The sequence below is a fragment of the Vicia villosa genome, linkage group LG6, assembly GCF_029867415.1.
Source record: "Vicia villosa cultivar HV-30 ecotype Madison, WI linkage group LG6, Vvil1.0, whole genome shotgun sequence".
Classification (NCBI taxonomy): Eukaryota; Viridiplantae; Streptophyta; class Magnoliopsida; order Fabales; family Fabaceae; genus Vicia; species Vicia villosa.
In genome coordinates this window covers 126228490-126255414 of record NC_081185.1, presented here as the reverse complement: position 1 = coordinate 126255414, position 26925 = coordinate 126228490, and the positions used below count along the sequence as shown (strand labels likewise).

Below are 26925 nucleotides of genomic sequence, written 5' to 3'. Positions count from 1 at the left end.
GGACTGTTTCATACCCGTCGCAATTGATAATGACGGTTGGAGCGACGATTTTAGCAACCGTCGCAATACACCCTAGCAACACACGTTTCCGCGACAGTTACACAACCGTCGCGCTTTGCAATTTGTGGTTGTTAAAACCGTCGTAACCTGCCAAAACTAGTCGTCGCAATTCGCCAGTTTTCTTGTAGTAGTGGCGAAGCATCTGGCATTCGATGCTAACATTGTAAGAAGGATGGTCACTAGAGAAAGGTGTGCCCTGAACGCCTGAAAGATAATGGAGGTAAGGATAATGGTAATGCAGCAATTGTTCAAGATGATTTCAAATCATCTGATGTTCTTGTAGTTTCTAGAAGTGACTCGAGAAGAGAGTGGATTATGGATTTAGGTTGCACTTGGCACATGACTCTAGATAAAGACTTGTTCGAGGAATTATGTGATCAAGATGGTGGATCAGTACTGCTGGGAAACAACAAAGCTTGCAAGATTGCAGGTGTTGGATCTGTGAGATTCAAGCTCCATGATGAGTTAATAAGGTTGTTGACTGAAGTCAGGTATGTTCCTGATTTGAAGAGAAATCTGCTTTCTCTTGGTGAATTCGACAAGAAAGAATATGTTTTCCAAGGAGAGAAAAGTATCCTAAGAGTCATGAAGGGGTCGAAGGAAATCTTGAGAGGCGTGAAGAAACAAGGCTTGTATACCCTTGAGGCTGAAGTTTTAAGTGGTTCGACAAATGTTTCATCTACGAAACCGTTGTCGATGATAGAAATCTGGCATATGAGATTGGGCCATGTCAGTGAAAGGGGACTGGTCGAATTAGGGAAACAAAATCTGCTTGGTGGAGACAAAATCGAAAAGCTAAAGTTTTATGTACCCTGTGTACTAGGAAAATCTTGCAGAGTGAAGTTCAACAAAGGCAAACAAAGAACACATGGATCCTTTGATTACATCCATGCTGATCTTTGGGGGCTTGCAAGGTGTCCATCACATTTAGGAGCAAGGTATTTTCTATCCATAGTTGATGACCATTCCAGGAAGTTGTGGGTATTCATCCAGAAGACTAAGGATGAAACTTTTGAGAATTTCAAAAGTTGGAAGACTCTGGTCGAAAATCAGACTGGCAGAAAGGTCAAGAGGTTGAGAACCGACAATGGTCTTGAATTTTGCAATGAGGCGTTCGACAGTTTTTGTGCGGCCTCTGGCATTGCAAGGCACAAAACTACTGCAAGTACTCCACAACAAAATGGTTTGGCTGAAAGGTTTAATCAAACTATTTTGGAGAGAGACCGATGCATGTTGACTAGTTCTGGATTAAAGAAGGTGTTCTGGGCTGAGGCTGTCTCGACAGCAACATATCTGATAAACAGATGTCCTTCGACAGCGTTAGATATGAAGACACCTGAAGAAGTTTGGTCGGGACATCCACCAGATCTCGACAGACTGAGAGTATTTGGCTGTGTAGCCTATGGTCACATTAGGCAAGACAAGGTCAAACTTAGAGCTTTGAAATGCATGTTCATGGGATACCATGAAGGAGTCAAAGCTTATAGGTTATGGTGCCTAGAGCCAGGTCAGAGGAGGTGTATCACCAGTCGAGATGTAGTTTTCAATGAAGCTGAAATGACTTTTAAGAAAACTGATGATGTTGGTCGAAATGCAGGAACATCTGACGAAGAACTAGAACAGGTAGAGAATCCTGTTGAGGTGGAGCATATTGATGCTGAATTGCATATCCCAGATGAAGTCGAAGAAGAAGCAGAAGATGCTGAGGAAGTTGAGGAAAATGTCGATGACTACCTATTGTCGAGAGATAGGTCGAGAAGAGTCATCAAGGCACTTCAGAGACTTGGGTATGTAGATCTTATAGCTTATGCCTTAATCTCTGCAAGTGATGTTCTAGATGAAGAACCTAGAGATTATAAGGAAGTTATGAGGAGTCGAAATAAGACTGAATGGCTGAAGGCCATGAATGATGAGATGAAATCTCTTCATGATAATCACACTTGGAAACTGATCAAGAAACATGCTGGGGCATGGTTAGTCAACTGTAAATGGATTTTCAAAGTTAAGGAAGGAATTGAAGGAATGACGTCGAAAAGATATAAGGGAAGGTTGGTCGCAAGGGGTTTCACTCATAAAGAAGGTGTTGACTTCAATGATGTGTTTTTCCTGTTGTGAAGCATAGGTCAATTCGAATGTTGCTTGCCATGGTGGCACAGTTCGATCTTGAACTAGAACAGATGAATGTGAAAACTGCGTCCTTGTATGGTGATCTAGATGAAACGATCCTGATGAGGCAACCTGAAGGGTATGTCGAAAAGGGGAAGGAAGAATATGTGTGCAAGATGAAGAGATTTTTATATGGGCTGAAACAATCTCCTCGACAGTGGAATAGGAGATTCGACAAGTTCATGGCACGCATAAGTTTCGTTAGAAGCCAGTTCGACCACTGTGTTTACTTCAGATTTCGACCTGGTAATTCATTTGTTATTTTGTTGCTTTATGTGGATGATATTCTCATAGCAAGCAACAATGTCGAAGATGTGATGAGGGTGAAGGCTGAACTCAATAAGGAGTTCGATATGAAGGATCTGGGAGCTGCTTCCAGGATTCTTGGAATTGACATACGAAGAGATAGAAAGAAGTCGAAGTTATGCTTATCTCAAGAAGCATATCTACGAAAGATTCTCGAAAAGTTTGGTGTGTCGAATTCGAAGCCAGTTGTGACTCCGACAAACCCTCAATTCAAGCTGAGTATTTATCAGTATCCCAGTACTGATGTTGAAAGAGCCTATATGAACAACATCCCATATGCTAATATAGTTTGTTCTTTGATATGTTATGGTTTGTACTAGACCCAACATAGCATATGCAGCAAGTCTTGTAAGCAGGTACATGGCGAATCCTGGAAAGGCTCACTGGCAAGCATTGAAGTGGATTTTACGGTACATAAATGGGTCTCTGAACAGGGTCCTAATTTATGGTGGAGACTTGGGTGAAGATAGTAAAGCAATAAGCGAAGGATATGTCGACTCTGATTATGCAGGTTGTATGAATTCTAGAAAATCTATTTTTGGATATGTTTTCACTATGTTTGGCACTACAATTAGTTAGAAAGCAACACTTCAGAAGGTTGTTGCTCTATCAACCAATGAAGTGGAGTATATTTCCCTAACTGAAGCTTTGAAAGAAGTATTGTGGCTTGAAGGTCTTGTGAAGGAGCTGAAACTTCAAGGTCGAGGTATCACTGTTAAATGTGATAGTCAAAGTGCAATACACTTGTCGAAGAAATCAACATATCATGAGCGAACTAAGCACATCGATGTGAGGTTGCATTTCGTCAAAGAAGTAATCGAGTGTGGAGAAGTCCAAGTGCTGAAGGTTTTGACTGAGGACAATGCTGCTGATATGATCACCAAGACATTACTGAGTTGCAAGTTTTTCCACTGTATGCAGTTGATAAAGCTGCATGAAGAAAGCTAGTTGTTCTCTTGATGTTGTAGAGTTAGGTCCAAGGTGGATATTTGTGAGATATTGGATCGAACTATAGTATGGCCGAAGGGTAGCTTCTTGGTTCGACAGGATTAAGCATGAAGTCGAAGGTTGTTCACATGCTTGTGTCAAAGATGCTAGGGTTGTTAGCATGTTAAATTAGGTTTTAGTGTTTAAACCCTAATTTGTTAAGTTAGCTTTTTATTAAGTTGGCTTGTGTAATGGGCCTTGTGGGAAAAGTCCATTAGTTAGTATGTTAGGTTTTATTATAAATAGCATACTAGTCTCTCATCATTGCAACGCTGCAAATCCTGATTTAGGGTGAGAGAGGTTATTTGTTATTTTTGCAAACTTGTAATCTTGTTTCCTAAGAGAAAGTAAAAGAATAGCAGTTATAACCAATTTTTGTGTTCTTCTTATCTTCCCTAATTCCCTATTATATTTTGTTCTTGGTATCTTTTTTCACAACAGTAGTTGGATTTCTGTTGAATGAGTGCCATTTAAAACAATGTTTGGTGATTCGATGTGATCCATCGTCATCTAAACACTCATGTAATCTTGTTTTTCCTTTTTTATTTAGAATTTTGATTTTGTAGAGGGAACATGCATGGTTGGGTCACACTAAGCTACTACCCTAGATCTAAATGGCATAAAAAGATCAAACATAAAATAGTTTTTCAGATTTTCATTAACCAACCAACAAGATAATTCATACAATATATAGCTACGGTTTAAAGGAGCTATTGGGCCATGGACCACTAGACCCAATATAACAAAGATATAAGACAAAGATAATTTCTTTATAGACCCTCCAATCTTCTTGGAAACCCATGGCGAAATTCCAAAAATGCTCCTATATTTCGGAAGTGCATCTCCGAAATTATTTTTTTATGAAAAAAATGTGATTTCGAAGATGCACTTCTGAAAGCACCTTATTTTTAAAAAAAAGATGATTTCGGAGATGCACTTCCGGAAACACTCTTTTTTGGGAAAATGGGTGTTTTCGGAGATGCATATCCGAAATATTCTAATTTTTTATCTTGAAATTTTTCGGATATGTATATCCGAAAAAACTCAATAATAATTAAAAAAATTAAAATTAAGGTGAATCAATAATTAATAGTATAATTAATTGTATTAATTAAAATATATTATTAAATATATATAATTATAATCAAGATATAATAATAATATTAGTCTAATAAATATTTAAATCAACATCTTATTTTTATATATAAAACTAATAATTATAATAATAATAAAGATATTTATGATACATAAAAAATTATTTACTATAATAATAAAGATATTTTTAAATGTATTTACTATTCATTTTATTTTTTATGATACATAAAAAAATTATTTCATAAACTAATTTTCAAAAACAATTTATAGCTAAACAAATTTATTTTATAAACAAAATTTTCAAAACAATTTTAGAGTTAATAATAATATGATGGTAATGTCATGAAAATAACTATTGACATTCAATAAGTAATTAAATTCAACAAAATATTATAATTTTATATAGTTGAATACGAGTAAAAGTCAATATAACTATAGTTTTTTTTTATCAACGTCAATTTACAAATTTTTGTAAATTCCATGTATGTTAAGTTTATTTTTATATGTTTATGGGATATATTTATTTTATATTTATGAGTGATATTTTTTATATTTATTTTTTAATTTATAATTGGAATTAGAATAGAAATATCTACCATATAATTATCATTATTATTATTCATAACTTATAAATTATATCAATTTTATGATATCTGAATTAATAAATATCTCAATTTTTTTTATGTTTTGGGATTTTGATTAATTCGGATATGCATATCCGAAAAACCCCCAAATGGTCAGAGGTTTTTTCGATATGCATATCCGAATTAAACAAAATTCCAATTTTTTTTTTGGTGTTTTCGGAGATGCATCTCCGAATTAACCAAAATCCCATTTTTTTGGAGATGCATCTCCAAAGGATATTTTCGGGTTTCCAGCAGAGGTTTTCACAACTGGGGGGTCCGTAAAGAAATTTCCAAGACAGTTTCTTTATAGACCCCCTGTGGGGATAACCCCTGTTGAAAACTCCAAAATACCCCTGCTTCGGAGATGCATCTCCGAAGTATTTTTTTTCCAGATTTTCCCAGAATTTGGAGATGCATCTCCGAGAGCACTTAAATTTCAAATTAAACGTTGGATTTTAACTATCAGGTGATTTTTCGGAGATGCATCTCCAAAAAAAACTCTTCATAAACATTTTCCCTCCTTCACTATTTCATCATTTTCCTCAAAACCAAAACATAAACCCTCTCCAAAACCTCCATCATTCTCAATCAATTTTTCATCTTCAAATCAAGTTTCAAGCGATTGATCATACTAAAGGGAGCATAGAAAGCTACAGTTTGAGGTAAACATCGTTCATTTAACATCTTATTCCACTACATTGTTGATTTGAGAATGAAGAAAACTGCGTCAGATCGGAAGTACACTTCCGAAATAAACAACCTAATAAATTTCAGAAATGCACTTTCAAAATAAGGTCTGGGAGAGTTAAAAAAACAGCTTTAACAACATTTTTGTATTTTTGCATACGTTAGGAATGGTGCATCCGGACAACATTATCACCGATGAGTTAGAAATTCCTGATCAGTGCATCTTAATGCACAATCTCCCATGTTTGCACTTAATCATTTCTTTGTTTTTTCTCTGTTATTTTTATGTTTTAGTTTGTTTTTCTAATTTATTTTATTTTTGGTTTAATTTGATTTTCGCATATAATTTTCAGCTTTAACAGTTTTCACGGAATCAATCATAATTGGAGCTCCAGAAATCCGATTAACGCGTTCTAGTAATCGTCGGAAATCTAAGAGAAAGAGCTACAACTTTCGTGTTGGAGTAGAAGTCAGATTCGGAGCTCATATATTTCATAATTGCGTTTGAAGCTGATGCATTATTTTGTTTTAGTTGTGGGTCGTTAGTTGGGTCTGGGTTATGTTTTTGACCCAGTTGGGTTGTAAACTGTTCGGTTCTCTCTAGTACCTAGGTCTGGCCGTACTGTTGAGGCCTATTCACCATTCACGAAATTTTTCTTATGTTTTGAAGAACTCATGGAGAACTAAGTCCAAGGGTTGATCTATTGTTCATGTTCAACCGAATCTTTGAGGTTTTTTAATTTTAATCCCAATTCTTTTCCCTTTCAATAATCTTCTATATGTGTTGCATGCTTAATTCAATTCATACATAATATTATTGATTTAATTCGATTGGTTTATGTTTCTTGATCTGTTTCGCGATTTAGCGTTGCTTTATCGTTAACTTGCGTTTGTCAAATCATGTTTGCTTAATTCATAAGTGCTGAATCTGTTTGCTTTATTCGGGTAATAGGAATATAAATCGTATAGTACCAATTTCGCTTGTTTATTGTTGCTGTAATCGAATAGGGGATAGAATTCGCTTAGGGATTATATTTATGATTACCAATGATAAGTGGGGAACCCGAATAGTAGAACAGCTTATTTTATAATCACTTTTCATAATCACTTAATTTAAATTTCTTTATTAATACAATCCTAAACCAAACCCCCCCCCATTAATCGTTACTGTAATTAGTTAATAAGAATAAGAATCCTTGTGATACGACTCGAGTCATTGTCGCTATATTACGTTTTCAAAATACTCGTTTTTTATTCGCGCGCGACAGCGTATCAGTTCCGGAAGAGGTAACGGGCCTAAAGAGCCGGTTAACGATGTTAAAATCATTACCTTTGCGGTGGATGTTCGACAACAATTTACAAATAATATGAGTTTCGCTTGTCGTGAACAATTGCTTGATTGGATCCGAAGTGAATCTAGTAAACTTGGATTTGACATTGTGATATTAAGGTTCGACAATGGAAGTAGTACACAGAAATCTTTTGTCATGTTGAATGCGAGAGGGGTGGGAACTATGTACCAACAAAACGGGAGTTAAAACACGATGACACGGGATCGAGAAAGTGTCCATGTCCGTTTAAGTTGCGCGTAACTCGTAGGATTGATGATTTGTGGCGTTTTAGCGTCATTTGTGGAGTTCATAATCATGCCTTGGAAACTAAGCTACACGGGCATCCAATTGCGTATCGGTTGTCTCGCGAAGAGAAGGATGTTATTTCGGAATTATCAACAATCAAAGTGGTGCCGAGAAACATACTTGTCGATTTGAAGCGAAAAAAACCGGAGAGTGTTTCAAATATCAAGCAGGTATACAATGAATGTATAATCTTAAAGTCATGAAATTGGGCCCGAGGTCAGAAATGCAACATAGTCGGAGACATTTTTCCGCTTCATAGTCGCCCGTCTTTGGAAGCGTCTACCCGCATCATTTGTATCGGGTATCTAAGATCGCGCCACTTTGTGCAAGTTTTTTATGAAACCGGGTTGTCCTATTTCGGCTACTTCTTGTTAGTGGACGGTACATCATACGAAAGAGGCGGAAACTTGGTCGGATCCTTTTTTTGAAAGAATGGCGGAGTTTGAATAAATGACGAAGCAAGAGCGTGAGGAAAATAGAGAGCGGTCTAAGAAGTTACCGGTTTTAGAACTAAGCGGTGAGGACTTGTTAGGAGCATTTTAGATTTTACCGGATATTTTTTGTTTGTAATGACCGGATGTGTGTCATTTTTTGTATGTATTATCATTTAGAATGTAACATCAAACCGATTTAATACATATATAATATACCTATATTTAATGTTGTCATTTTTATGTTATGCTCATTACATGTGCTTGTATTGGTTCAATTTGTGGAATTTGTCCAAATAGACTACACACATCAAAAATCAATTTTCTGTTCTGTCTCTACTAAATTCGGAAGCATATTTCCGAAAATTTAATGCTTCAAGGCTGTTTTCAGAAGTGCATTTCTTAAACATCCACTGAAAACAAGAGAAGGTTTGTTGGGTCATTATTACTCCAATAAGTCTATAAATAATACACTATACCTTTTCATCAACATCAAGCCACAAACAGAAATGACACAAATCTACCCCCACCTAGCTTTTGTCTACTTCAGCAGTGGTTACCCGATGTCGTTCCAATTTTGCTTATCGTGTGACACACCATTCGCGGAATTGATTACGTCGCTTAACTCTCTCTTGCAATATCCGGAAAATCGGAAGGTTGTCATGCTTGAGTACCACTCGCCTTCGCCTAACGACGAGGGAGACGTCCAGTTCACCCCATTTGAAGTCAAGAATGACGAAGATTTAGCAGTTTTGTGGACAACTTTCGACCTATTTTCTTCAAAGGGTCCGATCGAGTTGGATGTGAAACTTCAAAGATCGGGAGCCGACGTTATCAAAATGTTGACTCATCCTCAACTACCAGTGTTTAACAATATGTAACTTTAATTTCATGTTGTGTAATCTTTGTAATTTTCATGCTTTATGATAAATCGAAACGTTGTTCCTTTATTTTAAGTTTTTTGTATCAGACAATAGTTTGGAAGTGCATCTCTGAAATATTCCTAGGGGGATGAATTCAGAAGTGCATCTCCGAAGTCACATTTTTTCTGGAAAAAAGTGTTTTCGGAAGTGCATCTCAAAAATCACTTTTTTATAAAAAAATAATAAGATGTTTTCGGAAGTGCACGTCCGAAACCACTTTTTTTTTTCTTCATAAAAAGATGGCTTCGGAGATGCACTTCCAAAATATAGGGGCATTTTTGAATTTTGCCGCGTATCCAAGAAGGTTGGGGTCCATAAAGAAATTGTCAAAAAATTTTGTTAAATTTTGTTCCACCAAGTGTTGAACACATATCCCTTACATTAACAAAATACTACCCATCCACTAAACCACTTCTATTCTTCATATACTAATTACAATGCATTTCTATATATTACATAATACAATATATTACATAATTCAGTAATTTATTTATTAAATAGATTTTGTTTTGTTTTGAGTTTTGATATTAATTTTTATTTTGATCTAAAAAATAATAATAAATAATAATATATGCAATAATAAAGTAATAATTTATTTATTAAATAGATTAATTATTTAATAAATTAACTAATTATTAAATAGTTAAAATATGTAATAAACTAATAATTTTAAATATTAATTAGCTAAGGTATATTTAACTATTGAAATATATTTTTAAAATGTAATTGGATATTTCAACCATTAATATTTGAAATATTAATAATTGATAAATTTAATAGTTAAAATATTAATAGTTTATATATTAAATAGTTGAAATATTTAATATACCTTAACTATTTAAAATTTAATAGTTAAAATATTAATAGTTTATATATATTAAATATTTTAAATTTAATTAGTTTATTAAATTCTATAGTTAAATATAACTTAACTATTTAATATTTAAAATAATTAGTTTTTTAAATATATCTTAACTATTTAAAATAACCAATTATTTAGTAGTTATTTAATATTTAGTTAAAATAATTAAGTTTAAAAAGCAAACAGCATTGAAAAAACGCAACCCAATTTAAAAAACCAAACAACATTTAAAAAACCAAATAGCATGCATTGCATTTAAAAACCAAACAACATTTAAAAACCAAATATCATAGGTGGCTTAGATGAACAACGTTCAATATTTGAAAAGATCATGGAAGCTGTCAAGAAACAAAGAAGAAGGTTGTTTTTTTACATGGTTATGGAGGGATCGGTAAAACTTTCATGTGGAGAACACTATCAAGTGCACTTCGTTTGAAGAATTTTTTTTCTGAGTGTTGCTTTAAGTGGCATAGCTTCATTATTATTGCCAAGCGGAAGAACTGCCCATTCAAAGTTCAAAATACATGTGCCAACACTTGACAACTCAACTTACAATATTGACGAAAACACCGAAAGCTCATAATTATTCGAGACAACCAATGTCATAATATGGGATGAAGCACCTATGGCTCATAAAACTGCTTTGAGGCATTGGATAAAACTCGTAAAGATGTCATGAGCAAGAAGGGTCTTGCGAATAAAATCTTTGGTGGCAAAGTAGTTCTTTTCGGAGGAGATTTCAGACAGGTTCTTCCTGTTGTTCCAAGAGCAGGGCGTTCTGATATTGTTCATGCATCAATATGCTCATCTTATATATGAGACGATTGTTAGGTTCTAACACTAACCAAAACACGAGACTTCAGCAGGGAAGAGATAGTACAAGTTCTAAGGAAATAGCGGAGTTTTTAAAATGGATCTTAAATGTTGGGGATGGTAAGATATATGAACCAAATGATTAATTGCCAATTTTTCTGATCCTATAAAGGCTATTATTGAAAGCACATATCCCAATTTGGTTCATGTATTCCAAGATGTTGCATATCTACAAGGAAAAGTAATTCTTGCCTCAACCATTGAAGTTGTGGACAAAATCAATCATTATGTATTGGACCTAATACCAGGTAAAAATTATTTAACTTTCATTTATGCATACATACAACAAAACAATGTATCATGTTGAATTTCCTAATGTCCATATGTTATTGTTTGATTGCTTTTTAGGAGAAGAGAAAGAGTATCTTCGGAATTTCTTAGCATACTAAGAACATCAGGTCTACCAAATCATAGGATCAAATTGAAAGTTGGTACCCCCATTATGCTCATGAAAAATTTGGACCAAACTGATGGATTGTGCAATGAAACAAGATTAATTGTTACAAGATTAGCAAATCACGTCATCGAGGCAAAAATTATGTCTAGAAAGAATATAGGTAACATTTTTTACATTTCTCGAATGTCTATGTCACCTTCTGAATCAATGTGGCCATTTAAGTTGATTAGGAGAAAATTCCCGATCATTGTCTCTTGCGCAACGACAATTAAATCCCAAGGTCAATCATTTGATAGTGTTAGATTGTATTTTCCTTCTCCTGGTTTTAGCCATGGAAAATTGTATGTCGCAATTTCAAGAGTTACTACCAAAAATGGTCTTAAAATCTTAATACATGACAAGGAGAATGTCTCGTGCCCGACCACTACAAATGTTGTATACAAGGAGGTTTTTTAAGCACTTTGTTAGATGGTAATTTTTTTCACCATATCTTTGTATCTGTAGATGTCACACACTTTATTATTTTTTTTCAAAGTTTTGCAAAATTGATATCTTATTTTATACATTTCACAATACAAGTATATGATGCAGGTTGTTGTTACTGGCTGGTTCCGGTCATTTAAAAAAATAGCATTTGAAATTTGTACCATCTATATGTTTATTGTTTTACTTAAAGAGTTAAAATTTTGGATGTATTATTAGCTCTTACATTGTTAACTATTATGTTTTTGGGATTAACATAGACTAAAATTTGGTTGCATTTTGGTTAAATATATATCTTTGATATATATAAAGGAACTTTGCAAGTCATAATTAGATACATGTAATGTGAAATTCGGACCAGATCGCACGAGTTTCCTACTAGTTTTGTATTATATTCTTCTCAAGCGTGTCTTTTACATTGTAACATAACATAGATACTATACATATAGATTACAAGCATATAAATATCACTTGCATAGAGTTAAGGTAAATTTAAATTTATATATTATTAACAAGAATGCTAAGCTTACACCAAGTTTTGACACTACGCCGTATTTTATACGGGTTTTTCAATTTTTATAATATTTTATTTTCACCTAGAAATTTGTGCTTGTATTTTTTTATCCTACCCTCACATAATATCATGCGGTGTAGATTTGAGGTGTATGTTTTAGTGTAACTATAGCATTCCTCTATTATTAATAACAGAAATTATTTAAAAATACTTGACAAAATTTGACAAATACAAGCTCATGATGTAAGTGGGAATAGCTTGTGCTACAGCTTTAATCAGAACCTCTTTGTCGGCACTAGAGAGAAACTTTTCTTTCCAACCCTTCACTTTCTTCCAGACTCGATCGACAACAAGCCGAAAAACCTCCTTTTTTGATCTCCCAAAAACCATCGGAAGCCCCAAGTATCTGGAATGACTATTAACTCCTCTAAACCCCAACTTTGCTTTTATTCTCTCTCTGGATTCTTCTCCAATATTGCTGCTGAAGGAGACTTCGGATTTGTCAGCATTTATGCTCTGACCCGAAGCCTGTTGATAAGCCTCCAATACCTGCTGAATACAATATGCTTCCATTTCACTTGCTCTGGCGAAAAGCAAGCTATCATCTGCAAAAAAAGAGGTGAGAAATGGATGGAGAATTTCTGGCTACTTTGATTCCATGGATCCTCCTCGCATCAGCTTCGTTCTTTAACATACCAGACATCACATCTGCATAAATAACAAATAAATAAGGTGAGAGTGGGTCTCCTTGACGGAGACCCCTAGCCGTGATGAAACGTTTACTTGGCTGGCCATTGATCAACAATTGGTATGAGACCGTCGAGATACAATTGTGAATAAGAGAAACGAGAGTTGGGGGAAACTCCATTCTTTTCAAGTATTCAACCACAAAGCTCCACTCCAGTGTATCATACGCTTTAGACATATCTAGCTTCAGTGCCATTGTTCCTTTTCTCCCTTCCTTCTTTTGTTTCATCCAATGAAAGCACTCCATTTCTATTAAGGCGTTGTCAGTAATGAGTCTTCCCTTAATGAAAGCATTTTGCTCTTCGCTAATAATATCAGGAAAGAAAGACTTCAGTCCATTAGCAATTGATTTGGTGACGATCTTCATAATGACATTGCATAGGCTAATCGGACGGAAGTCCCTGGGGTTAGCAGGATTCTTTATCTTTGGGATGAGAGTAATGAAAGTATTGTTGATGGCTGTAGGGTCCCCATTTTCATTGAGAATTTCCAGCACGAAACGAATCACTTCATTTCCAACAATGGGCCAGAATTGTTGAAAGAATAGGGCCGGTAATCCATTCGGACCCGGGGATTCGGTGGGATGCATTTCAAATAAAGCTTCAAAGACCTCCTCACCTGTGAACTGTCTAGCACATAAATGCTTATCTCTATTAGAAAGTTTCCCACGTATGAAGCTGCAAACCTCATTCGTATTAGTAGGATTGGAAGAGGTAAAGATGTCTTTAAAATAAGAAATAAGAATTCGCTCACAATTCTCACGCCCTTCATCCAGTTTCCATTCTCGTCCTTCAATCTTTTAATTTGATTTGTCTTCCTCCTTTGATCCGCTTTAAGGTGAAAAAACTTGGTATTTCTATCGCCGTCCTTGATCCACACCGCTCGACTCCTCTGTCTCCATAAAGTCTCCTCAATTTTCAACACCATATCTCTTTGACTCTCAATAGCTTTAAACTGCTGAATTTCCAAAGAATCCCCTGACCACCTTTTATCTTCTTTGATGAGTTCCTCCAACCGTAGAATCTCCTTCCTTATGGTGTTAGATCGCAAGTCCTTAAATTCATGTTGAAGATCTTGCATAGATCTGAGCCGCTGAGGAATAGATCCTGAATTTCGCCTCCACAATTGATTGATTAAATCCCTACATATCTCATCCTTGGTCCAGGCTTCCTCGAAACGGAACAGATATCTCCGTTTGACAGTTGGTTCTTCTCGTTGAATAAAAACCCGCAATGCAGCATGGTCAGAGCCATAACGTTCAAGATGGAAAACTTTTGTAAGAGGAAAGTTGTGCATAAACTCAAAAGAGACCAAACTTTTATCAAGTCTGCACTGAATATTAGCGATCCCTTCTCTCCTATTCGTCCAAATGAATGGATACCCTTTGAAGAACACTTCCTGCAAGCCGCAAACTTCCTTAGTATTTCTGCCCCGCTGAAGCTGAGACGCAGATCTGCTAATTCCTCCCAATTTATCGGCTTCAGAAATAGTGTCATTCAGATCACCAAAGAAAATAATTTTTGGGCTCCCTTCCTCTTTTAAGGCTTGTATCAGATTCCATGTTTCCTTTTTTCTAGCTTCATCAGGATATCCATAGATACCCGCAAAGAACCAGGCTTCGTCCTCATCCTCGTTAAGACAGTTACCTGCTATATGGTTCTGAGAATAAGAGCTGATATTGATATCTGAATCGTCCTTCCACCACAAGCATAAGCCACCAGCTCTATCCCTCCCTACTCCACTGCAGTCAACAATAACATCAAATTTGAAATTAAATCTCCTTTTTAACTTTAGCATCTCTTCCTTCTTGAGCCTTGTCCCAATAAGAAAGACAAGTTGGGGATTTTCCACCTTGAGAAGCCTCGCAAGGCCTCGAACTGCACGAGGGCTCCCCAAACCTCTGCAGTTCCAGCTTATGGTTTTCATTGGGGAAGGCGGTGTTGGCCCTCCAACACCACCTCTGGTAATTTGTTAGGAACTTCACTACCCTCCATAGCTTGCTTCCTTTTTTTGTCTCCATTAGCAATATCGTCCAATGGGCCCTCTGTAATCATAACATCCACCAATTGTCGCTTGGTTATCTTTGGCTAGAAGTTTTCCCCGATGTCGCTCCCGAATTCTTTGCACGTTTTCTCCGTGTCCATTTTTTTTGAACACTCTCTGCTTTCAAGATCGTCTTGGGTTTGTTTATTCCTATGGACAACATAACAACACCTAGTGTTTCAGCAACAGTTTCAACGTCAAATTGGTTTTTTGGACCTACCCCTTCCTCCTCATTTCCTCTACTCTGTTGGTTCTCAGAAACATTGACTTGTTGAACTTCTACATCCTCTCCTTTATCCTCCCCCTTGGTCTCACACCGACTTTGACTAGAAGATGCATTAAAGAGATCTTTACTGCACAGGCTAGAACTAGAATCACGTTTCTTCGCTTCATCAGTGAGTTTGGGTAGAGGAGAAGCCCTCAGCCACTGCCCCAAAGCCAAATCTTGTTCTTCAATATCTTCAAACCCCTCCTCATTGAGTTCCTCAATAGCCTCACAATCCTTTATTTGATGTCCCATTCGTCCACATATGAAACAAAAAGTAGGGAGTCTTTCATACTTAAATTGAACCCTAATCTTCTTTTCCTTAAATGTAACAACAGTGCCACACTTTCGTGGCTCCTTCAGATCCAGAGTGACTTTAACACGCAAAAATCTACCATTCCTATGAGCTTCTTTTACATCCATTTCTTCAAAGGTACCTATAATATTCCCCAATTTTTTGCCATAGTATCAGATCTGAGAACGAGAGGAAGATCATATATTCTTACCCAGAAGGAACTGAAGTGTAAATCCAATTCTGACGGCTGCTCTTCACCAAAAATGCGTTTTAGGACCAGAAGTGCTCTATCGAAGCTCCAAGGACCGGTTTTGAGGACATACTCCATATCTCTCCTCGAGCTGAATTTGAAGAGAAACAAGTTCTTGCTTAGATCCTGAACTTCCACGGTGTGTTTCAGCTTCCAGGCATTCACCATCGTACTCTTGAATGCTCTAGAGTTGAAATTGCTTTCTGTCCACAGTTTCCCAGCTAGGGTTCTCTGGATCGATTCGTCTTCAAAAACTTCCTTCTCATCCGCAACCACACCTTCTTCTTCTTCCTTTGAAAGAGCGAAATCTTTCCATTTCTCCATTTTTGGAAAGACAACCACAAGAGCCAATTAAGGAACAAGTCACCGATGAAACGGGGAAAGAGAACCTAAACTTCAGCTAGGTTGGACTACCAGAGACTCTGGGGATGGGAACAACCACTACGACCAAAAGAAGAGGGCGGAGAAAACACGATAACATAGACTAAAATTTGGTTGCATTTTGGTTAAATTTATATATCTTTGATATGGAAAATGCTTATTAGTAAGAAAATAGAAAAATAAGAAAGGCAAGAATAGATCTCAACCATCTATTATCACCACAACCCCATGATCCCTATTAAAAAGAAAGTTAAATTTAAAATTAATTTAAAATTTACCACTAAAATAGTGACACATACTCATTCTTGCATTTCTTCTTCAAATTGCTTCGTACTAAATAACACTACTCCTTTGATATATATAAAGAAACTTTGCAAGTCATAATCAGATACATGTAATGTGAAATTCGGACCAGATCGCACGAGTTTCCTACTAGTTTTGTATTATAATCTTCTCAAGTGTGTCTTTTACATTGTAACATAACATAGATACTATACATATAGATTACAAGCATATAAATATCATATATAAATATCACTTGCATAGAGTTAAGGTAAATTTAAATTTCTATATTAATTAACAAGAATGCTAAGCTTACATCAAGTTTTGACACTACACCGTATTTTATACGGTTTTTCAATTTTTATAATATTTTATTTTCATCTAGAAATTTGTGCTTGTATTTTTTTTATCCTACCCTCACATAATATCATACTTGAGGTGTATGTTTTAGTATAACTATAGCACTCCTCTATTATTAATAACAGAAATTATTTAAAAATACTTGACAAAATTTGACTAATACAAAAATTTCATTGATACGTTAAATACTAGTAGAAAGAAAGGGCAAATTAAAGTAAAAATGCGTTGACAAAGTAGAATTAGTCCAGGAAAAGATTAATATTTTAATTTACCGGGAACAGGTTAATCATGATTGAAGAATTTTACACTCATTTTTCTTCTTCTTGTGAAATTCCTGCAATCAGGCATTGACACGTGGACGTGTGGAATATCTAAATGCAGTGTGAGTTTTTATTTAAGTTTTGTATTGTTAGAATTGAAGCAGCAACGAACCTTCCAGTGTGTATGATATGTGGAACTTGAAAACTAAAATATTAATCGAAAATAGGAGAGAATGAAGCAAGACGCGTAAGAAAAATATTAATAAAAAAATTTATTTAATCAAATTTTTTAAAGAAAAAAATCCATTTGCTCTTTGTTTTTTGCATAACGTTTTGTTCTTTTTGTCAGAAAACACAAGACAAACTAATCAGGGAAAGACAAGGTTGTTGAGATCGATGGATGAATTGAATGAGGTAAGTTCTAAAACTTGTGACTTCATTGGACTTGCTAAAATTGCTTTTCTGTTTTTGGACTTGCCAATTCTCTGTTCTTCTCTCTTATGATTGATTGTCTCTTATAGCGATTGTCTTTTAGTATGCCGATTCTATGTCCTTGTCTTAGGATACATGTATTAATTGAGATGCTGGTATTAGTTATTAACCATGTCTTTTATCTATCATCAATTTGTTAGGACTTTTTCCCTCCTTTTGGGAGTAGCTCTTTTAAGTACTGCTCAATGGTTTTGTTGATGTTGTGGACTTTTTGTTTCTTATGAAAAGGACTCGCAGATGCGTGCCCAGGATGTATCAGCTGGAAATGAGAGGCTCATGAGACGTGATCTGGTGCGTTACAATGTCTAATTTATTAATATTCAATATTTTATGTAAGTTATTGTCTCTTAAATGGATGCATTTAATGGTGCGTTAGTTGGTTTAGTGGTGATTGACGCTAGACTTGGTAGGTCGAACCACGGTTCGATCCCTCTCAACTGCGATCAGGAGGGAGCTGGAACCACTTGATGCCAGAACTGATCCCCGAACCGGATTAAACCAGTGGTGTTAAATAAAAAAAAATGGATGCATGATGGTGAATTCAATGGAGTGCGCAGATTAAGTAGATAGTGAAGCCATTGAATTTAGCAAGAGAGACTAGCTAGGTTGATATTCAGCATCGGAGGAGGATGTAGAAATAGTGGATTGTTTCTTAGATTTTCAGGAAATGAGAGCAGGGCCAAGAAATACACAATAACCGTTGATGGGTTTTCATCTTCGAGTGTCCAAACAACACTCGCATTTGGAAACCGCAAAACCAAATAGACATAGGGAAATGGATGCAGGAAACAATAAACCTTTACCTTGAGATGCTTTATGTACCTGGGCTCATGAGTTGCAGCATGAAAATGAGATCCAAGAGGCTTGGAAACATGGTGGGTGACTTGTTGAGCGGAGAAAGCAATGTCAGGCAGTGTATGATTGAGGTAGATAATGTTTCCAACAGAGTTGGTGCGTTGCAGTGGTAATCCTCCAAGTAACCAGGTCTTTTAATAATTCCAGTGGAATGCCCTGTGGGATGAACAATGGAAAGAGAAGGAACACGTGGGGAAGGCGAAGGTGAGGATAAAGTAGGTGCAGTAGGAAGGCCAGAAGAAGAGGTAAAAGGGACTGATGCAACATGATCAGTGGTTGGAGCAGCAGGAACACGAGTTAGTTAAATACAAGAGTGATAGTATATGGTAATGTAATTGGCAAATGCATGCTAATATCTTGTCCTTCTCTCTTATGAGTTATGATAGCTTGTATGTTATAGTAAATGTCTTGTAGGATACCGGTATTAATTGTTTATCACCTCTTAATTATATATTTCTTATTTATCATCTTTGTTAGATGCAACTGATATATGGTTGTTAAATAATGTGTGTTTCAATGAGTCCAGGCACCACTATGGAGGGAAGGTTTGGCTCCAGAGCATGTTATAGAGCTGGGGGAATTGGATCCTGATCTGGTAAGTGATTAAAAATTTGTGACTTTTTTGCGGGGCTTTTAAGTTGTGCAACTAACTGGACTATCTTAAATTGCTATTATGCTTTTGGACCTATCTGAATCAAAAGAACAAGGCAAGTTAAATTTCTTGGAAGATTTTGAGTAAAATCTTTTGCAAAACAATTTTGTGCATATAGATCTTACCCACTTCTGTTATCCTCTCTGATGATAGCTTGTCTCTTATAGTAATTGTCTTGTAGGATAATTTTGTATTTGCTTAGCAGCTCTTTGTTAGATGCAACTAACTTGTAAATGTTATGTCAATACATTCAGATACCACCAGGGTGGGAAGCTCTGGTGCTAGAGCTTGAAAGGGAGCCAGAGGAATCCAATGTAGTAAGTGCAGAGTTGATTGGTTTTTTTTTTGTTGCAAGATTATTTTTGAATTTATAGATTATTTATTTTGGTCTGCATAATAGCCCGATTTTCACCTCTTAAAGACGGATAAGTAGGATATCGCAGTGATCCCGCAATCGGATACCTTAAATAGATATCATCTGAGCTAACTTAATCGAATTCATATTTTTTACAACTATTAAATTATCTCACCCTTATAATATACTCCCTCCGTCCCAAATTATAAGAGAAAATCACTTTTTAGATTTATTGAATAATTAATATATCTGGTCTATATATATAGTTCAGATACATTAATTATTCAATGAATCTAAAAAATCATTTTCTCTTATAATTTGGGATAGAGGGAGTACTTTTATATGTTAATTTAAATATTTATAACTTAAAGCTTATAATACATTTTTACATGTTAATTTAAATAATTTATAACTTAAAGCTTATAATTTTTTTTCTTTCAACTTTACGGATGTAATTTTCATTTAAAAAATATAAATTAATTAAATACATATTTTTCACAGCATTTTATAATTAAAAGTTAAATCCACATTAAATTTTTGTAAATAATTTCTCTTTCGATGTGTCTAGGATTATGCAGCTAATTTATGTTATGCAACTAATTTATGGGTGTTAAATAATTTGTCTTTCGATGCGTCCAGGCATCAATCGGGGGGGCAGATTTGGCTCCACAGCATGGTATAGAGCAGGGGGAATTTGATCCTGATGATCTGGTAAGTGATTAAAATTCTGTTACTTCATTGTACTATTAGTTTTTAAGTTGTGCAACTAACTGGAATTTCTTAAATTGCTTTATGCTTTTGTACCTATTCAAATCAAAAGAACAAGGCAAGTTAAATTTCTTGAAAGATGTAGAGTAAAATCTTTTTGGCTAACATCTTCTGTTTTGCAAAACAATTTTGTGCATATAGATCATTGCCCAATTCTCTGTCCTTCTCTCTTATAATAGCTTCTCTCTTACAGTAATTGTCTTATCATCTTTGTTAGGTAGGACTTTTGCCCTCTTTTTCAACCAACCCCCCAAAAAACTGAGTTGTAGCTGTAAAACACAGGGTGAATTGGGCTGCAAATAATTATATCCTTATTTATGCTACCTAGAAATCTCTTATTTCTCATGTAAGTGGATGCATTTAATGTACTAATTGATTTTGATTATTTTGTCTCTTATGAACGTACTGGCAGAGGGCGTTCTGGCGCTGGCAGAGGCAGAACATACCAGCCGGAAATGAGAGACTCATAAGACGTGCTCAGGTGCGTTTTATATACTTTTGGATGTTTTTTGATCTCTTGATTATTATAAATTGATGTTTGAAGCATTTCTAACTTTTTTCTACACTCGCTATAATTAGTGAATCGCGTGTAAAGATATGATTAATACAACGTTGTACCAATGGATAATTCAATTTACACTAAAAATAATCAATTTCTATAGTTGGATTAACCACAATTTAGATCGTTAATTGAATTAACTGTTGCTTAATTAAATTAATCTTATTTTTATAATTGATTAATCTTATGTACATTAAATATAATGTCTTACTGGATAGATGAATAAAAATGCATTACATTTGAAAACAAACATTAATGAAGTTTTTCTCCAGGCAAGTGGAAGAATTATTGGAGTTGAACAAAGTGATTCTACCCGGAAGTCTTTTATGGCTTATGCAACTGAGAGTCTGCGAAATCTTCCTTCAAAACAACTTAAGACTTACCTAGGGATATTCAGTGTCACCCTCTGTGGCCTCACAAAAACCTCTACCAATCAATTTGATCCCTTCAAAGTTATAAAATCCAGATACACCCCTGAGGAAGCATTTCGTGCCTACTACCCAGAAGTGGTACATATGACAATGTTTATAATAAGCTTTATTATAATATTTATCATGGTTTTACCGCTGCGACTCAGATTCCAAATATTGACGGGGATGCTATTGACTGTTTCAACGGTCTTTTATTTGGCCATGCTGTGGCTAAATGCTTCAGCTTCAGGAGTTTACGTGGCTTGCGGCAGCTTATTCAAGCTGCCTCTGATTTGGTTTGCAACTTTAGAAGCTGTTGGGCTTTCTCTTGCTACGGGGCTTGTGATATTGCCAATTGCTTACTTTGGATGGAAGTACATACATAAAGGGAACCCAAGAGCCGTGGGAGTTAGTTTTGACGGATTCATGTCTTTACTTTAGTTTGGGATGAAGGAGTGACTTTTAGAGTGAGTGATTTCACCGTGATTAATTGCCATCATCATATAAACTATAAACTAGTGTGATACCCGTCCGCACGGATACCCCGTTCTGACATGTTTATTTGGTTCAATATTGTATTTTTTTTATAGCAAAAACATATTTTGATCAGTTGATCAATAGCGTTAATATTTAATATTAGGGTTAAATACGTTTTTAGTCCCTATAAATATGAAACCTTGTATTTTTAGTCCCTATAAAAGTTTTCTTCATTGAATGGTCCTTATAAAATTATTATGCACATAATTTCATTGCCAAACCAATGTGTATTTTAAAATGATTATTTTGCAGACATTTTCATAATGTTTTAAAAAGTTTCTGGAAAAAAAAGTAATTCAAAATTTACTTTCTAAGTTGAGATTTTCATTACTTTTATCATTATTTTTTGAAATTTGAAAAAAATCATATTTAATTCTTCTCATTTTAAAAAATTCTAAAACTTAGTAAATAAATATTTTACAGTATTCTAAACATATATAAAAAAATGTATTCAAAAATTTAAAAATTACAGGATAATTAAACAGTTTTTAAAATTTTAAAAAATAGCAGAGACTGAAATTGCGTGCATAAAAGTTTTAGAAGGACCATTCATTGAAGGAAAATTTTATAGGGACTAAAAATGCAGGGTCGCATATTTGTAGGGACTAAAAACGTATTTAACCCTTAATATTTTGATCAATAATTTTAGGTTACCGTTAATATTCAATATTTTGATCATTAACTTCATGTTCCCGTTAATATTCAATATTTTGATCAATAAACATCATTTTCTCATTAATATTCAATATTTTATTCAATAATTTCATATTCCCGTTAAAAAATATGGAGGATACCCGTGTGCTCGCACGGGTACCCATTCTGGCACGCTTATGTAATTATTATCATGATGCATTTCATTCAGTAAAGATACATAATAAAATTAAAAATGAAATTGATAAAGAATAGAATATATATGATGTAGTAGCAAAATTATAAGCGTCCGCACGGGTATTCATTCTGAGACGCTAATATTGGGGTACCCGTGCATTCGCACGGGTACCCGTGTATTACGCACATTTGTTTTTAAAATATAATAAGAACAAAAAGAAAAAAATTAATATTAATAAATCGAAAGATTTTATTATTTTCAAGAGTGATAATTAGTGCATGCATAAAATTTTTTTACATATAAAAATATTTTAATTAACAGAATATTTTATAGTTAAAAATGGTCATGATAACGAATATAAATATAATTTAAAAACAATCATTGTTAAAAGCATAAATTAAAAATAATTAATTTTATATATATGATATTTGTTGTTCGCGGAAGTAATATCAAATTTAAATCAAATTCTACCATTAGATTTAATTGAAATTCCCTGGACTTCAGTATTTTTTTCCCAATTAAATTAGTTGATTTTTTTTTATGTTTAGCTGATTTTCTCCATAGAAAAGGATGTAGATCACCAATTAAATTAGCTAAAAACCACATCAATCTATCCATTTGAACGGTCACCCGTGGTATCAGATATTGAAAATTGGCCGAACTGAGTTGTTAATTTTATGGGTTAAATACGTTTTTAGTCCCTATAAATATGCGACCTGCATTTTTAGTCCCTATAAAATTTTCTTTTAATGAATGGTCCTTCTAAAACTTTTATGCACGCAATTTCAGTCTCTGCTATTTTTTAAAATTTTAAAAACTGTTTAATTATCCTGTAATTTTTAAATTTTTGAATAAATTTTTTTATATATGTTTAGAATACTGTAAAATATTTATTTACTAAGTTTTAGAATTTTTTAAAATGAGAAGAATTAAATATGATTTTTTCAAATTTCAAAAAATAATGATAAAAGTAATGAAAATCTCAGCTTAGAAAGTAAATTTTGAATTACTTTTTTTTCCAGAAACTTTTTAAAACATTATGAACATGTCTGCACAATAATCATTTTAAAATACACATTGGTTTGGCAGTAGGGACTGAAATTATGTGCATAATAATTTTATAAGGACCATTCATTGAAAAAAACTTTTATAGGGACTAAAAATACAAGGCCTCATATTTATAGGGACTAAAAACGTATTTAACCCTAATTTTATTTATCTTAATTTTATTTATCTTTTTGCTCGATGAACAACTTCCGACCCAACACCGCTTCACATTGACTGTTGTACACCCCTACCTATACATTTCTTTATTGAAAACTAGCAAGAGAATGTAATTATAAATAATAAATAAATATAATATAGTAATGGTTAATAAAAGTATATAAAAGATATATAAATTAAGTAGTCTCGTTCAGTCAAAAATAAATATTTTACTAAAAAAAATAGATGACTAAATAAATTTTGATTTTTAATTATAAACCAATTGAGATAAAAGTTTGAAAAATTTTAAAAAATTTAATATGTGGATTAAAAACCTATATTCTGTCGCCCCGTTAGAACATATGATCTATAGTATCTGTTCAATTTAAGTAAATATTTTGTCCGCCCGTTAGAATTTAAGTGAATATTTTGTCGGCCCGTTAGAAAAAAGGTTCGGCCCGTCAGACATCCCTATAATTTTAAAATTTTCATGTATTGTAAATTTATATGATTCTATTCATATATTAAATAAATATTTAATGATATGTTTTAAAAATAATCATAATGAATATGAGAATAAATTTAATTTAATTTCTTATTTATTAATTAAAAAATATTTAAAAAAGTAGTAACCATCACTGTTGCGTAAGAACTATAAATTAAAGTTAATAAACGATGATTTAATTAAAATATTTAGGGTTAATGGTTTAAAATAAAATATATCATAAATATTAAATTTTTGATTTTAAAAATTCCAAAAATTAAATATTAATAATAGTATATTATTATTATTGAATAATAAGGATTAATAGTAATAAAAAATAGATATTAAACTTGAATATTATTTACTCAGAATATTGATATTAATAGTGTATCGTTATTATTGTCACATTCACAATATCGATGTTAATAGCATATCGTTATTATTGTCACTTTACTCAATGATATATATAAAAAGACAGTGTGAGTTATAATTGATGTATTGCAATAAAGAGAAATAAAAATTACAGTTCCGTTTGAAATAAAGTAAAAAAAAAAAAAATCATAATAATGATTACATTTAACTATAAACATTAAGGTATCATATTTTAAATTTAAAAAGTGAGTCACTCAACATCATTAATCAAGTTGGGAAATGAAAAGGTTTATAAAGTGAAAAATAATTTGGTCAATTTCTACATTAATATCCCGAGCAAATATTACATTAAAATTCGACTTTTAATTATATCAATATTAATCAGGGTTATATTTGTGAATTGACCGCTAATTAATTAATTTACTATTTAAGTAATTTTTAAGTATTTAAATTAACCTTATCTCAATTATTTGAAAATAAAATTTAATTTAATGAATTAATTAAATCATGGTTCTAAAAGTTTGTCAATTTTTTTTCTTCTTAATTGATTTTATAGGTAAACATCATCAGAAAAATTCAAAAGAGGAAAAAAAAACTTTAATAAATATTACTTCTTAATAACACATATTAATCACACGTAAATAAAATTAATTGTTAATAACACATAGAAATCTAAAATAGCCTTCAAACTTGCAAAAAGATTTCAAAAGCCATCTGCATTAATTTGTATAGGTTGCACCACTATTAACAGGTCATTGAAATACAAAGATTCTGTTTTTGGAAACGTAGGATAGTTGGTAAAGAAATAAATAAAAGATAGTGTAATGATTATAAAATTTCTTAATGACATAAATAAAAAGGTAGTGCATTTTTTTTTGCCTTATAAAAATAATGCATTTTAGAACCATTGGTATTGACAGAAAAATATAATAACGTGATATCAATAACTTGTAGAATGCAAAAAAAAACTTTTGGATAATAATTAGGATTGAAAAACCAAAAAAAGTTAACCGGCTAAAGTAAAAAAATTCATTGGTGTAAAATGCAAAAGATTTTGTTTTTGGAAACGTAAGATAGTTGGTAAAGAAATAAATAAAAGATAGTGTGATGATTGTAAGATTTCATAGGTTTTAATGACATAACTAAAAAGGTAGCGCATTTTTTTGTCTTATAAAAATAATGCATTTTAGAACAATTGGTATTGACAGGAAATATAATAACGTGATATCAATAACTTGTAGAATGCAAAAAAAAATCTTTTGAATAATAATTAGGATTGGAAAAAAAAATTTTAAAAAATTTAACAGGCTAAAGTAAAAAAATTCAATATAATCTAATACAATAAACATATTTCAGATAATTTATTACACATTTAGAATTTAGAAAATTCAATGTAATTAATTTAAAAATACAATAAAAAAATTACATTGCAGTGCATTTTATAGTGGATCTGAATCAATAATCATTTTATTAAAGAAATTGTTAATCATTTTTAATACAAAACATCACGGTTGTGTATTTTCAAAATTGTTAATCATTTTTAATATAAAACATCACTGTTGTGTATATTCTGGTTTCTTGTCTCTGACAACATCACTATTGTGATTACATAATAACTTTGTAATATAATTTGTAAAAATTAAGATAATTATAAAATACCAAGAAAAAATAAGAGTGTGACATATCACCCGTAAGAAATGCCAAAACAATGATATTAATTTATTTTGTCAAAAGTCTTTTTTACCCATAGAATAAGAAAAGTTTTAGTTGTTTAATAACAGGGTTTATCATGTAAATTAAAGGTAATTTAAATTTTTTGATATTATAATTATGAAGGGAGAGAGTAATTATAATAGTTCAAATGACAAGCAAAACCTGTTTGTAAGGATGAGTGTTTTTGACAGCTCACTGTAGTAAATGGACACATACAAATCCGCAGCAGCAACTTCATGGTGCATATTCAAAAAAGTTATAATCTTCTAAGCTGAGATAGATAAAATGTCTAGTAAGGAATTATATATGGAAATCAAACAAACCTAAAACATTGGAAATATCAATAAGAATCTTAATAAATCAATCAAATACATAAGAATTAATAAAATTTGTAGTCTTCTCTGGCAAACACTCAAGTTCGACATGAATGTCGAAGTATCGCAAAACACTATATGTATGAATGGGATTAATAAACTTAGTATCATCATAGCATATAAAAATGATAAACTTTACCAATAAGGCATATCTTTGTCATCAACCTAGCGGATTGAGTAACATATGATATCCATTTCTCTAGTGGGGGCCCTCCTTTCTTCATTTCTTGGAAATTTGAAACCCCGTCACCAACACAGACATTTCATCGAACACTTAGTAGGCTAATACTGCTTGAGCAACCACAACCTGAGATAAACATCACAACACTGTAATTCTTTCTATGGAAAAAATTTCATGCAAGAAAATCATAGCTTTGATGTTGAGCTAAAGT

At 33.1% G+C, this 26925-nt stretch overlaps 2 protein-coding genes across 5 annotated transcripts in view; one reads left to right on the top strand and one right to left on the bottom strand.

The window, feature by feature from the left end:
• LOC131609905 (uncharacterized) overlaps window positions 1-26925 on the bottom strand; it is an 88908-nt gene that overhangs the window by 19585 nt on the left and 42398 nt on the right. The gene's annotated exons all lie outside the window — the stretch shown is intronic.
• Window positions 17086-21630, top strand: LOC131609903 (uncharacterized). Of its 4 annotated transcripts, none has more exons than XM_058881726.1 (8): window positions 17086-17177; window positions 17280-17344; window positions 17651-17713; window positions 18804-18872; window positions 19184-19246; window positions 19924-19995; window positions 20465-20533; window positions 20884-21630. In XM_058881726.1, the coding sequence occupies exons 2-8, from the start codon at window positions 17327-17329 to the stop codon at window positions 21460-21462; spliced, it is 933 nt and encodes a 310-aa protein (XP_058737709.1). In that variant the 5' UTR covers window positions 17086-17177; window positions 17280-17326; the 3' UTR covers window positions 21463-21630. The 4 variants fall into 4 exon arrangements, with proteins under 4 accessions (XP_058737709.1, XP_058737710.1, XP_058737708.1 ...); XM_058881727.1 differs by having other exon boundaries at window positions 17110-17177; window positions 17660-17713; XM_058881725.1 differs by lacking the exon at window positions 17086-17177 and having other exon boundaries at window positions 17186-17344.

Bases quoted from the DNA above. Each gene is read 5' to 3' on its own strand.
- LOC131609903 (XM_058881726.1), top strand. The intron at 17,714-18,803 runs GTGCGTTACAAT...CAATGAGTCCAG, and splicing joins GGCTCATGAGACGTGATCTG to GCACCACTATGGAGGGAAGG. The intron at 19,996-20,464 runs GTAAGTGATTAA...ACGTACTGGCAG, and splicing joins AATTTGATCCTGATGATCTG to AGGGCGTTCTGGCGCTGGCA.